This window comes from Fulmarus glacialis, unplaced genomic scaffold (assembly GCF_000690835.1).
Source record: "Fulmarus glacialis isolate BGI_N327 unplaced genomic scaffold, ASM69083v1 scaffold3248, whole genome shotgun sequence".
Classification (NCBI taxonomy): domain Eukaryota; kingdom Metazoa; phylum Chordata; class Aves; order Procellariiformes; family Procellariidae; genus Fulmarus; species Fulmarus glacialis.
In genome coordinates this window covers 160,820-174,787 of record NW_009230011.1, presented here as the reverse complement: position 1 = coordinate 174,787, position 13,968 = coordinate 160,820, and the positions used below count along the sequence as shown (strand labels likewise).

The 13,968-nt window shown below is 38.7% G+C and overlaps 1 protein-coding gene across 1 annotated transcript in view; it reads left to right on the top strand.

The window, feature by feature from the left end:
* CNTN6 (contactin 6) overlaps nucleotides 1–13,968 on the top strand; it is an 82,104-nt gene that overhangs the window by 24,860 nt on the left and 43,276 nt on the right. The window contains exons 3-6 of the mRNA XM_009584050.1: nucleotides 843–1,046; nucleotides 2,568–2,670; nucleotides 10,760–10,944; nucleotides 13,523–13,659. Of these exons, the coding sequence (XP_009582345.1) occupies nucleotides 843–1,046; nucleotides 2,568–2,670; nucleotides 10,760–10,944; nucleotides 13,523–13,659 (629 nt within the window). The remainder of the gene's footprint in view (nucleotides 1–842; nucleotides 1,047–2,567; nucleotides 2,671–10,759; nucleotides 10,945–13,522; nucleotides 13,660–13,968) is intronic.

The window sequence follows — 13,968 nt, the reverse complement described above, 5'->3', positions numbered from 1 at the left end:
GCAGCGATGCGGCCCAGCCGCCGCGTGGGGTGGCAGGACACCTCGGGCGTACAGCATGCAGCACGCTGTGCTATAGGCGCTGAGCCCGCTCGCTGCGGTACTGATGGCAGCGTAACAAGGCTTGAACAAAAAGCCCTTCCGAAAAGCAGGGTCCTTGGATGGTAAGCTCACGTGGAGATCTGCCCTACCAGGGCGGGCTAGTCAAATAAGTTAGTTTCAAGTTGCCTAGACTATAGACATGCATTATTAAGGTATTATGTGTCGTGAAACACCGTATGCAAAAAGATGGCAGAAAAGGGTTAGGAAGTCAGAATGGGACAAGAAGCATGGAGCAGACGTAAGTGTGGAAGATGAGGAGAAGGGTCAAATGTGCAACAGGATCAAATATTAAATAGTGTCCAGAATATCTGTGTGCAGCTGAGCTCCCCTGTTCATGAGACTCTCCTGATAAAGCTCCATGTTACAGTTTCATTTTTCCATATTCAGAGTGAAGAAAGGAGCTGTAACACTGACCAGCAATTGGCTGCCTGGATGTTCAGAGGGAAAGTGTTATAAATAGACATTATTTACTAAAATAGCTTTCTCGTGGCACTGCAGCACTGCTATAGGCTAAGCAGGAAAATGAAAAGTAGCAGGGGACAAAAACTTTTGTGACCTTCTGAAGTGGCTTGAAATGAGTTTAAAACTAAAGCAATGCTTACCTTGCCTTTGCTAATTCGTGCATCCCCAGTGGTTTGCCCTGTAACTGACTCGTTCTTTCAACTGGCAATATTGCACTTAAGCACTAATGGGAAGCACATTACACTGGAAAGGATACATGATATGTATCTGGTGTTTTCTAGGCTTGTCCTATACATGGATCTTCAACAATAATACCTTATATGTTCAGGAAGATAGTCGCCGCTTTGTTTCACAAGAAACGGGAAATCTGTACATTGCCAAAGTAGAGCCATCAGATGTGGGCAATTACACCTGCGTTGTAACTAACTCCAAAGCAGAGCAAAGCGTGCAGGGGCCACCCACTCCTCTCACTCTCCGCAGCGATGGTAAGTTATCTGGGCACGCTTGGCTAAAAACATGCAGCACAACGCTAACCGGGCCATCTCCAGTTTTTGGAAGTTGATACTGCTATACATCCTCACGGAAGTAAAAACCTGTGCAGTGGGACACGATCCCACGGTTTCTGCTGGATTGAAATGGGATTTGAACTGTCAGGACAGTGACGATGAGATAAACGTATGCAAAGAAAGCAATGCTCAATATCATTGAAAAATAGCAAGAGAATGTCAAATGGTATGTTAATGTTTTTCATCTTAGGGATGCCTGTGTTGAGGTTTAAATCTGGCAAAGCTTTCTAAATTTATAATGTAGGTATAGCTCGAATATCAGATCTGGAAGCTGTTTCAAAGTGAGTCACTGAGGTGAGAAACTCACTCACACATATACAAATATCTTTCTGGCAACACTTCTAATTAAATGTTCACAGTGAGAAATACATACCTGGGAAATCTTTACACAAAGTTTGTTTTTGCAAGTTTGCTCACCTAAATTTCAGTATACGTGTACTGTTTGCAAAGCAGTGGCGGCAATCAGTAACAAAGGTCTGTATAGAGTTATGTTTCTAGGATAAATAAAACTCAACTGTGCATTATAGAATAATACTTCCACTATGAGACTGTGCTGCTTTATAACATATGCAACCAGATCACTATAGCAAAGTTATAGTTCCACACTCAAAAGTTAATTTGGTTCAAACTGTGAGTGTAAATGCTTAAGATCTTTTCTGGCTATTTTCTTCCTTTTCATCACCCTACTTTATTCATTTTCTCAGACTCGTTCTATCAGTCTCTTCATCTTCTCCAATTCACTTGGGTGGCCTCTGGATTGGGTCCTAAACAGGCGGCCTCTAAGGCAATGGTGAAAATTGTATACGTAATATTAGCCAGATCCCTGTTAAATATAAATGAGAATCAGTTCATTTTCAGTGTGAGATCTGCCCTAAACTGATAATGGGTTATCTGTGGTTTATCAAATGTTCAGCCAGATTTTCAAATGTGATCATTACATCTAATTACATCAGCCTTTCTCAAGCCTGATGTTTTAAAGAAGTTTTAAGTGTTATACAAGTATTTTGGACACAGAGAATTCCATAATTCTCTTTTGCACCCAGAATCTATCCAGTGTCTTGAGAAGTGGCCACTCACGAAGTGACCAATGTTAAAGGCATTGCTTGTTAACACCTCTTAACAAGAGGTGTGAACCCTAAATTATCTCTAAAACCTCAATGCACAAGTGTAACATACCTGTACATGTAGAACTTGTGTATAAAGTCATGCTCTTCAACTCTCAAATGCATAGAACTTACAGATTTCACACAAGCTTTCAGCACAGGGTTGGATTTCACCCAGCAGGCTAAGCCTGCTCCATAGACATCACGTGCTGATTGCCACAGGTGGAAGGTAAGGCTCTAACATTATTAATGCCATCCTTTCTTTTACACTGAAATTCTGTTGTACTAGGCAGGTCTGAGGCTCAACTGGAGTGCTAGCTGTTTTGATGTTCAACAGGTGTGATGGGGGAGTATGAACCAAAGATTGAAGTACGTTTTCCAGAAACAACATACGCAGCGAAGGGCTCATCTGTTAAACTGGAATGCTTTGCCCTTGGAAAGTAAGATTTTTGTCTTTTATTAAAATGTGGGTTCTAACACTACAGTGAGAAACAGTGGTTCTTCCTAATTTGCACAGTAGAGTGTTTTTGGTCAGAATTTGTAAAACTTTTTTTTTATCTTTATCTTGGATTGATTGTTTCTGCGCAATGTGTTCCCAAGGAAATGAGAAAGAAAACTACCGTAACTGAAGGACACTTGGTTGCACCTTGAAGTGGGGGAGGAAGGGAGGGGAGGGAAAACCAGAACAAAGACTATATTCCTTGAGAGTAGATTTAATTCTGGGATGAGACCATTCAGTGTAACTGCACGTTCACATCCGATCTGTATCAAAACAGGAATATTTTTCTGTGTGGCATCGTTGTTAAGAGTGAAACCTTGGGAAACAGGCTGTGTTTCAAGAGCACATAGACTGTCTAGAAAGGATCTAACAGATTCACATGGCTCTCAGCACCCTCTTCTCCAAAGAGATGCTGAGGAGCCCTGGGAAGCCCTAGCAGTAGCCCTTCCTGCTAAAATCTGCAAATCTATTAGGCTTGCGGTAGCATATATTTTTCCTAGATTGCTTACACCGTTGTATTCCTTTACAGAAGTAGCAGTGCAGTCAAACAGCAAGGGGTGCTCTGTATTCAAAAAGCAGACGGTTAACTGAATATGTGTAACCAGCCTATGAAAACTAGTCTTTCCAATGAGCATCTGTTTTCCCTGGAAAAGCTAAAATAACCTTAGATTGTTGACCTCTATTTAGTTTAAGTTCACTTTGACAATCCATTTTAAGGCTGTAAGCTTTTAAAGTGTTTAGAGCTTTCCCAGAGGTTAAAAGCCTGACTTGCAGACAGCACAAATTAATCAAATGTTCCTCTGGAACCTACGCTGAGAAGTAGAAAAATAAAGCAAATAAAAAGTTAATAAGATGGGAAATGGCCTTCCCTTTCAGATGAGATTTTTATATAAACTAATCTTGGGGCTAATTTTTATTTAAGGATGAAGAATATTTCTACAGAGCCATAGTCAAAGGCACATGCATTTTTTTGGGCCCAAAACAAGTACCAGACTGGAATGCTCCTGCTAAAGCTGATTTTTCTTTCCAAATACTGTCAAGCTACTTCTCTTTAAATACCTCCTTAATTGTGTGTGAGTCAGTGCAAGCTTTACATTTCAAGTTGTCATTTCATATTTCCATCTGTTGCATGGAAAGCATTTAACAATGATACATTGACTGCATAAAAGCATTTCAAAAACAGAGTAAATGATATGTACAAAACAGTGCCTTCTTACTGAAGGGGTAAAAATGGGTCATGTTAATGTGGCACACGGGCTTTGCCGTTTTAAGAACATCTTGAGGAGAAAAAAAAAGGTGGACTGAAAGGACATATGGATAATGAAATCCCTCAGCGAGCACTGTACCTTCTATGCTGTGCTTAGAAAACGGAATGGCTGAGAGGCTTAATGCAGCTTTAATATACATTTTCTTCTTCATATTTGGGACTGCAGCTGAAACCAGTGCTGCTATACTTCCCTGGAGTTATACTGAGTAAATACCAACGATCCACGGGCAGAAATCCTTTCTTCACAATTTTTTTGTCATACTACTAATGTGCATCTAGTTTAGTGTATGTATTTGAGAGGTGCTGTTTGTGAGTAAAGACTCTTTAGTGGCATGGCTAGAGAATTTCTCCTCTCTAGATTTTTTTTTTGATAGGTTAGATACATACAGGTCTCATACAGAACTGTACTGTTTTCAGTCTGCTTTTTTTCTCTCTGAACAGAGCCTTGAACCACACTTTCACCAACATGTCAATCAGTGAAAAAGCCTTATTTCAGAGCTGGCATTTATATGTGAATAAAGCAAGAGAAACAGATTGCAGGTGAAATGCCCTTAACTTATTAGATAAGAACAGATTTCTAAAGGTATGTAGGTGATTAGTGGTATTGTTAAAAGCTAGAAGTTTCCTACCTCCAGCTGTTTACAATTGTAGTTAGGCACATATAAATGCAGCAGTGTGGCCATCTCACCTTTAGATGCCTAAATTCCACTAAAACACTAGCCCTTACTATTGTCTGTTTATGTTAAAATCAATTCAGCTCAACATTTGTTGAGCTATACCTCTGATCTGCCACAAGCACTAACGGTTATTATCTCTCTTGGATTTCAGAACTGCTTTCCCATTATCTGTAATTTTCTATATTCATACTGTTAGTCCACTGGTTCAGACAATGCTGTCAGCTGCTACTACCTCTGCGCTATGAATAACAGAAATCTTTCGCATCTAAGGCAGATTATAGGCAACCTGCTGTGGTTTTGGTCTCCAAAAGTCTTAAATGAAAGTACTTTCATGGTATTTAGAGAAATAGCATCTCTTTTCTACACAGAGCAGCAAATCATACCTATTGGACCTTGCTCAAAAAACACTTCCACATTTAAAAAGCAAGTACAAGAGGCCAGAGTTATGGCTGAGTTTTAAGACATCTTTTTTTACCCGGGGGAACTCAAAGCCACCTAAGAAAGAAGTACTCCTTCAGCCAGGCTGTGGGTCACCCAGAGGGAGGTATATTCCACGTACCTCTGTTGCAAAGCTCTCTTTTTGCATTTTACATGAAAATATCATGGCTGACTCTCACAAATGGTCTTCTAGCCCAGTCATAAAACTTTGCTTGTTTTGAGGAAAATACGGGGGGGAGGGGGGGGCAAAGAGTCAGTGTTTATTCCTGGGAAGAGGGTTTGGAGGAATGGATCCCGAATGGACAAAAGCACTTGGGCCAGCTCTTGACTGTGAATCCTGTTTTGCGAAACAGAGAGGTGAATAGTAGAGAAGTTTTTGAAAAGTAAATTACTCCTCAATGTGATGGAAATACAGTTGGGCAAAAAGGAATGCAAGTAGCATGCAACTGTCTGATGACTGGCATGGAAAATCTAAACAGGCACAAAATGCCCATTATACTTAACTCTTTAAAAGAGGGAAAACTGAAATAGGAAATAGTAGCTTGACTATTTCAAATACTGCAGCCTGTGGCAATTTAATAGAAGAGATGAGACTTTGTGTTCTGCACTAATGTTCATTATGTTGACAGTGTTTAATACTATGCTAGTATTAAAAGTCATGTTTTGGATCAAGCTATATTAATCATGCCATACATCTAAATTATTGTTCACTATGTATTTGAGGGGACTGAGTACCATGGAAAGAATTATGTTCAGTTGAGTTACTATGCTTCTTCTCTAGATTTCTTCCAAAATAACTTTTTTCTGTTGCACAAATAAGAATAGTTTCTGAAATGAAAATAAGCAAAGTAGTTTCCGTGTTTGGTGCACACATTTATTAAAATGTGTCCGTGTTTTACATTTTTCTCTGTTTCCTTCTCAAAGATAGGGAAATAATCTGTTCAGAATCCCTGCAGGTGGGCCATTGCCAGCTGAGGTTGTAAAGAGCATGTGTGAATAATAGAAAACAGGATTTTTTTCAACCCAGAGTATTTATTTTTCATGGGAAGACCCCACACATTTCTTGGAAGGGTTTTTCTAGAGGCTGTTAGTAAAAGTAGATAATCACACAGCTACAAGGGGGTTCCAAATAACAACCTTTACTAAACTTGCATAAAAATACCAGGCTTCACTTCTTCATTAGGTGGCTATTCTAGTATATTCTCAAGGAATTTATGTAGGAGGCTATAAAAGGATCAATTATGGGATTCTAATATCGTGTATATATATATGAATGACTTCTGCCACCACAAGCGAAGTTTGCGATTTTCAGCCCACATTCCCGATAGAGCTAATACCTAAAGATTTGTACTTTAAGGGATGAGCAAGCAGCTCTGGAAGATCCTCCCTTACATAGTTAAGGTGAGTGGCTTGTGACCACAGGAGAATGAGCCACAATATCAGGTTTCAGAAAACTTTGCTATTTCTCAAGTAATACATCAGGATGATTAGAAGCTTGAATGCTTTAATTATTATGCCCCTTGGATCCTAATTCTTCCTTGTGTCAGCAGTTGGTGCAGACATGATAGCAGCTTTCACACCTCAGCTTTGTCTCATTTGTTTAACTAGGCATGGTCTTCATTATTAAAGCTGTAGATTTAATTTTATTGTGAAGTGTCCTCAGATGCACAGGATGGAAGATGAGGCACAGACGCAATGCATCATCTGGCTGCTGAGTCTTTGCTGCAAAAAGGTGGAACCTTCATCTTGGTGCAGGCAGTAATGCTGCAGACAAATTAATTTCATGTTCAGTGTGACAAGACTTGTCACCAACCAAAAAATATTTTCCATTGCCTTTTCTTTCTGAGTTAGTAACTTACGGTTTTGTGATTCTGGCATCTGTATGGCAGAATATAAATTAAATTAGTACTCCTAGATGCTCTGAATGTTTCAAATAAACTACAGATTTATGTACAAAGACACTCTCATATTTATGCACTGTTTTCTTACTCAGGTGAAAGCAAGACTTTGTCTACGAAGTGTAATAAATCTGAAAAGCGTACTTATTGTTTCTTTATATACTCCAAAACTTTTTGGCCCCAAGCAGTATCTAGTTTAATCTGGTTATTGGTAGTGATGAAATGAAAAAGACCCACCAGTTGCAGGACCACCCCAGATCTGCATGGGAAGGTACTAGTCTGTGTAGCGATGTCAGATACTGGCAATAGAAGGCAACATAATCCCACAAAAATTCACAAGGCTAAATTTATTAAACTAGGTTTTGTATACACTTACCTATACCTAAAGGACAGTTTCACTTCGTAAAGCATCAACTTGTAAAATCGATAATTTGTTACAAAAAGCAATTTCATCAAAGTAAATTTTAAATTTAAATTCAGGGTCTTTTTTACCTTGAAAGGTTTTATATGGCCTGTAGTAATGGTTGCTGTTAAGAGATTTGGTTATAAAAATGTAAGCTAACATCAGAAGAAGGTGAAACCAGCAAAAAAACCCCACCTTCTGCAAAATACAGTGACTGAAGATGCTGGAAAGCCTATGATAACGAGGTGTCAGCGAAGGCAATGAAGAAATGCACATCTTCTCAAGCTGCTGTGATAATGAAGGTCCTTCCTATGGATGATGGCACACGGCTGAGCTATGGATCCTCCTGCAGTCTGCTCATTTAACCTATAGCTCAGGGTGATGAGGAGCTGCTCTTCTGACAAATGAATTCCCTCTGCTGATAAAACTAGGCCACTCAGAGCAAGACTCCCTGGCAGGAGAACAAAGTGCTGTTAAGTATTTATTGCAATTGTGCATTTAAACACAGCAAAGTTGATGAACCAAACTCTGAGGTTTTTATGTCATCCTGCCACAGTTAACATCAGAGGGAGTGCATTTCAAATACCCTCGTGTTTGGCCAAAAATGAGGTGAGTTTGTCTTTAAACATCCCCAAGGATGTCATTTTAAGTATGTGCTGTGGATAAAGGAAATCAGGACAGCGTCTTCAGCTCAAACCTTGGTAAACTTGACTTGACAAGTTGACAGAAGGGGCCTTTTTCCACAGAGCCCTGCCTCTGGCCTTGGTGTCAGTGCAGACTTTCCTTATTCATGAATAGTCGGTACTAAGAGAAAACAAATGGCTAATAGAATAGGAAATATTTAGATGAAACGCTTTCAGGTAGTGGAGCATGAATGAATGCATCTAATTGTTGTTTTTCTTCTCCCATATGGCTGTTAGTTTCCTTTAACCTCTTTGTTACAACAAAAAAAAAAAATCCAGAAGAGATGCCTAAAGTAAGTCATTAAATGCTTCTGGCATTCAGTGCCCTGCGTGCTGCTGTTATACAGTAGCTATTCACCCGCTGTTTAATATGCAATAGCCATGCTCTCCTTCGCGTCGTCAACAGTCTGTATCAGTCCACCACAAGACTGCAACCTTTGTTATTTTCCTGACTAGAGCTTGGCAATTGTGGGACAGACCTATTCTGCACAAGAGCTATATTTCTTTTAAATAACTAAGAAGTAACTTCATTTACAGAAATTCTACGTGAATAATGTCATGCAAGGTTTGTGGAAGAGACAGCACCTTTTAACAGACCAACCAGTGCATTGGAGAAAAACAGGCAAACCCTTTTAAAGTTCTTAGTAAGGAATACTATTAAATAAGTTTGCATCTGAAATAGGTTTTAGTCTCATAGTGAAGGACAGTTAATAAAGGTAGTGATGACAACCACTTGTCTGAAAAGATCTGGAATTTAAACAACCATATAGGTCTTGAACCAAAATAGGAAGTAGAAGAATAAAATCTCAGTTGTTCTTTTCAGCTCTTTCACCAGTTAATGGTGTCTGACATGTCTCATTCACAGTAAATTGTTCAGCTGTATTGGAGGAGTCATGTAAGAGTCAGAACTTGTGTGTGTAAATTATGTGTGTGTATATATATGACTTATCCATATATACACACATACCACTGCAGAGTTTATTCCAAAATGTAGAGCAAATTGTGCATAGTTCCAAACCATTTTCACAGGCAGCTCTGTTATGATGGAAAATGTAAGGCAGCTAGAGAAATTATTATGCTGCTTAAATAGCTCTCAGAGACCCCTCGGTTAAATTTGTGGTCTCAGGACTACGATTTTCTGTTTTGCAGAGCAGGGGGAAGGGCAGCTTGGAGGCTCTCTTGCTCAGCTCAACTCCCACCAGCACAAGGAAAACATTTACAGACTTCCAGTGCACCCGTCCTATCTTTCAAGCTTAAATGCAGAACTAAGCACATTTATGGGATTGTTATTCAGTGTACGTTAGAGTGGTCTAGCTGTGAATTGACCTGTACATAGTCTATTTCTGGTGATTTTTTGTTCATAGTTACTCTGTTAACACCTGCCCAGCTGTTCAATCCACGTAATTTGCTGAGTACTCAGGCTTCTCCCGGGTCCTGGTTCTTCTGGCTTTGGGTGAATTTGCAAACATCATAGCCGCACAGACTCAAAATGCAGAAATTAGGCTGAAACTTAGCTGTGTTAAGTAATTTGTCCATTCGGTATTTGTGACTTGATTTCTTTGGTCAATAAACAAGGATTTGAACCAGGGACCTAAATAATTTAAGGTGTGAGGAATTATCGCCTCTGCTAAAAAGGAATAAATACTTTGTAAGTCAGCACTGCAGGCCAGAGCCCTTGGGGACTGGCAGACAAGGGCAATGTGCACTTCTAACTTCCATGAAAGTTATGTTTTCAAGTTCAGTACCAAGTGTTTGCTGTTGATGTTCCTTCCAATGGAAAAGAAGTCAGCATTTAGCCAAAACCTGTGTAAAAAGCTGTTCAAAATATAACTGCTCATCTGCTTAGAAAAAGCAGCTTACTTTAGTTTGCAGAAACAGAAAGCAACTGTGAAATCCAAGACCATTAATATTTCAGTGTTTTGGTGACATAATAGATCACGAAAGTGGGGCTTGTATGGTTTGTGATATTGCCAGAAATCCAAGAATTATTTATAGCTGCCTTCACACTTGACTATGTTTTTATTGTATAGAATATATTGATCCAAATATAAATGAAAATGATAGAAAGCTATGAAAACATGAAACAAGAAATATTCTCTTTTGTCTCTATCTCCTTTCAGCCTCAATGTCTCATGCTTTCCACTTCCTCACTCAACTGTCTGTCTGCCCTCCTCTACCCTGGCTCCTGTTTTTTATACCTAGATTTATTGGTATTTTTAGGTCCTTTGAATTCTTGTCCAATATTTCCTATTTTGAGATGTGAAAATACCTTTAATGCTACAGGGCATTTGTTTGCTCCGAAAACCCATCAATAATTCAGTGCTTCTATGGTGCTTATTTGGACTTACAAAGTCATTCCTTCAGTGTCACAGTGTTTAAAAGCAGGTTTGAGCCCTAAGTAAGAGATACTGCAGGGAAAATCCAAATTGGCCTAAGAAGCAATCACAGAATTGACTGAGGACTTCATCCCACTGTTGGACTTACCCCTAAATAAATTGGACAGGTTATAAAATCTGAGCGTTATGAACCTCTGTATAATACGCTTAGAAACAGAAATTATTTCTTTTTTTAAATATTATTACTCTTATGAAAGGATTTCACATTATCTTTTCTCTGCTATAACCGAAGCTCTCTCTTTTTCTCTAATGAAATGTAATTATTTAGTCCTGTCCCTAGTATTAGCTGGAAAAGGTCTGATGGAAACTCATTGACAAAGAAAATCAAACACAACAAAACCAAAGGAGTTCTTGAAATCCCAGATGTTCAGCAAGAAGACGAAGGCTCTTATGAGTGCATTGCAGGAAACATTCGAGGAAGAAACATTGCAAGAGGTCAATTATTTGTCTATGGTAAGCAGATTGATTAATTTCTTCTTTTTTTTTTTTTTTTTTTTTACAGAGCATGATAGTGTTCAGATGTATTTTGTAGATGAAGTCTATTAGCCCCTCACTGGAGATACGAAATGTAGTAATGTAGTTCATGTTAAGCTGATTAAAAAATGATTGGAGGTCTGCACTGACCTTCACTGAATTACATCCTCAGCAAATAAAGATATTTTGCATTAAAACTCAGATTGAAAATGTGGGCTATGCCATGATGAAGTTGTAAAGGTTAATACGAGGCAGAAAGAAATCCCTGGTACATTTACATGAAACATTAAGGGCAGGCAAAAAGATTTACTCTCAATAGCTCACAGCAGCATAAAGCTGTGCTGCCCCAGACGCAGATCAGGGAAGGATTCATGAGGTTTTGGTTCATGCGAGTGTAAGATTATTTCACCTCCTATTCCAGCTGAACTGTATTGCTCCATAAACAGTCGAGGGCAAAGCAGGGGAAACTCATTCCACTGCCTCCCTCTCCTTCCTCCTTGTCTAAAAGTGGAGAATAATATTTCTGTGAAACTCTTCTCTCTTTCCTTTTCCCTTCTCGCATGCATTAATTTCCTGTGATCCAAGTCACACATGATGGTCCCTCATAGCCAAGGTGAATTATATATTCTTTAGTCCCATTGTTAATACCCAGGGAAAGCCACATATTTTGACATGAATAAGAAGGGAGATTTTTTTCTTTACCTCATAAATCTTTCAAATGAGAAGGAGAGAAGAAAAAAAAAAAAGCATGACAGTGAGAAAAAAATTACAGAAAGTTAGCCTGAGCCTACAATTAACATCTGTTGAGAAGACCTTGGCAAGTACTTTTTTTTTTTTTTTTTTTTAAAGTAAATCTCTTCTAATGAAGAGATGCAGGCTTTGCTGATAAGTACCAGTCTCCTGCAGCCATGGCTAATATCAAGATAATATGCCAGGAATAGAGCAGTCTGCTGCTGGTTTGAATATTTAATTATTTCTTTGCTTTTAGGGGGTTATTTTTGTTCTCATTGCTCACTAATTTTTGCAGAACATCAATCAAGCAGTTCCATTAAAATTAAGTTCAGTAGATTACCTGGACATGATTGATAACAGCACAAGCAATTACAAAATTATGATCAGTTAATACAATCTAAAACAATGTGTTTATTAAATGTGCTTTGTAAATTAATTAATAGCAGTTCATAGTGAAATATATAAACAGCACTCATGAAGTTTTGTACAAGACTTTTTTTATTTTATTAGGAGCGGGCTGGTGTATTATCTATGTAATTGATTTCCTCTTGCTTAATTTCTGTGCTGTGGTATTTTTACTCTGTAGGCAGCTTGTCTCTAGGAAACAGGGTTTCTCTCCTGGACACTGTCTGCTGCTTTGTGTATGGTGCCTAGATGCCATGCCTTAGGCTCGGGGAGCAATAAAAATGACATGTAATGAGAATCACTTTTAAGCATGGCGAGCTGTATCCCAGATACTTTCCCATTCTGGGAAGCGGCTCGTTGGCATTGAATTAATCTAGTGTTGGACAATCTCGAGGTACGTTGTTGGGGCAGAGTTATGAGCTACCCATGGGGTCATGCTGTAGAGGGAGGCTTTTTAGTAGCTTGTTCTGCTAGTCTCAAAGGATAACGATTCTCTTCCTAAAATTAAATTGCTCTGTGTAAGAACTACATGTATGTATGTGTATATATATATTTACATACATATGGAGACTACAGCATTATGATTCAATAACCCAGCCCAAAATTTTTCACAGGATGTTAAGACACCAGCCACTTACGCTAGAGGCAGAGGGATGCAACCTAGTATCTCACTTGCATGTGGCCTTGGTCTATCCCAAAGTTAGGTGGGTGTTAGTTGTTCTCCCTAGGTCTCATATTCACCTATATCTTGACAACTATTCTAAATGTCAGGCTGCCTCAAGCTAATTCCTGCTCAGCTTAGTTGGATGTTTACAGAGCTCGTAGGTGACTCCTGCAAATTCTTCTTTTACGCAGCAATGAATTTATGTCAATGTGCTACAAGTATTCAGAAGGTGTTATTCTAATCTGAGTAGCCCTAATTCCTTTGTGTAGTATTTGTGTTGTAAATGACAGAGAACCCACGGTCTGAACCCATAGTCTCAGGTATGTGGGTAAAACAGAGGGGTAATATTTACAATCCATGATTTTTATTAGCTACTGACTAATGATTTTGATATTTCTATTTTTGTACCTTGAGAGGAGGGCTGTTTTCCAGAAGTAGGGGTCTCCGTGCTTTCGGAGAGCATGCCCAGAATTTCAGGCATCTAAAAATCACTGCTTCTGTAAATTTTGGCCATAAAAATGAATAATATCTAAACTGAACTTCCTGCCCACTAGCCACTTGATCTCTACCATTTTTCCAAGTTACTCCTGAAGTTTAATGCTGAGGAATTGTTGTGCAGAATTCACTTGCAATATAATAAGAATGTGCTGGACAAATACTAATTAGCTTTGCTCAGTTCATTGATTAATGGCAGCAGGTATACCTCCAGCAAAATAATTTTTCTCCTACTTAAAATGTTTTGCATATTCTTTTCAGCACTCCCTGAATGGGATAAAAAAATCCAAAATGCCTTTCTGCCTCTCTATGACAGTTTAGTTTGGGAATGTAAGGCAAAAGGAAAACCAAGCCCTTCCTACAGTTGGTTAAAAAATGGCCAGCCGCTCACATCAGAGGTAAGGTTCCCATCATCTTGTTTGCTTTCTTGCTCATCTTTTTGTTTTTACGTGTTTTAGTCATGATGTTCATTTTACAGTACATTACCTTTTTTCAGAAATTTAATTAAAGGTTAACACGTCAAAATAAACGTAACAGCACAAACTCTTTGCAACGCGAAGCCTTGGAGTTCATCTTTATTGAAAATGCATGGTATTGCCAGTTTATATATATAGATAGATACACCAATTTCTTCATATGATTTATCTTACAGAGCATCTAATTGCTACAAGATATGGCAGTAGGTATGGATGGGGTTAAAAATAACA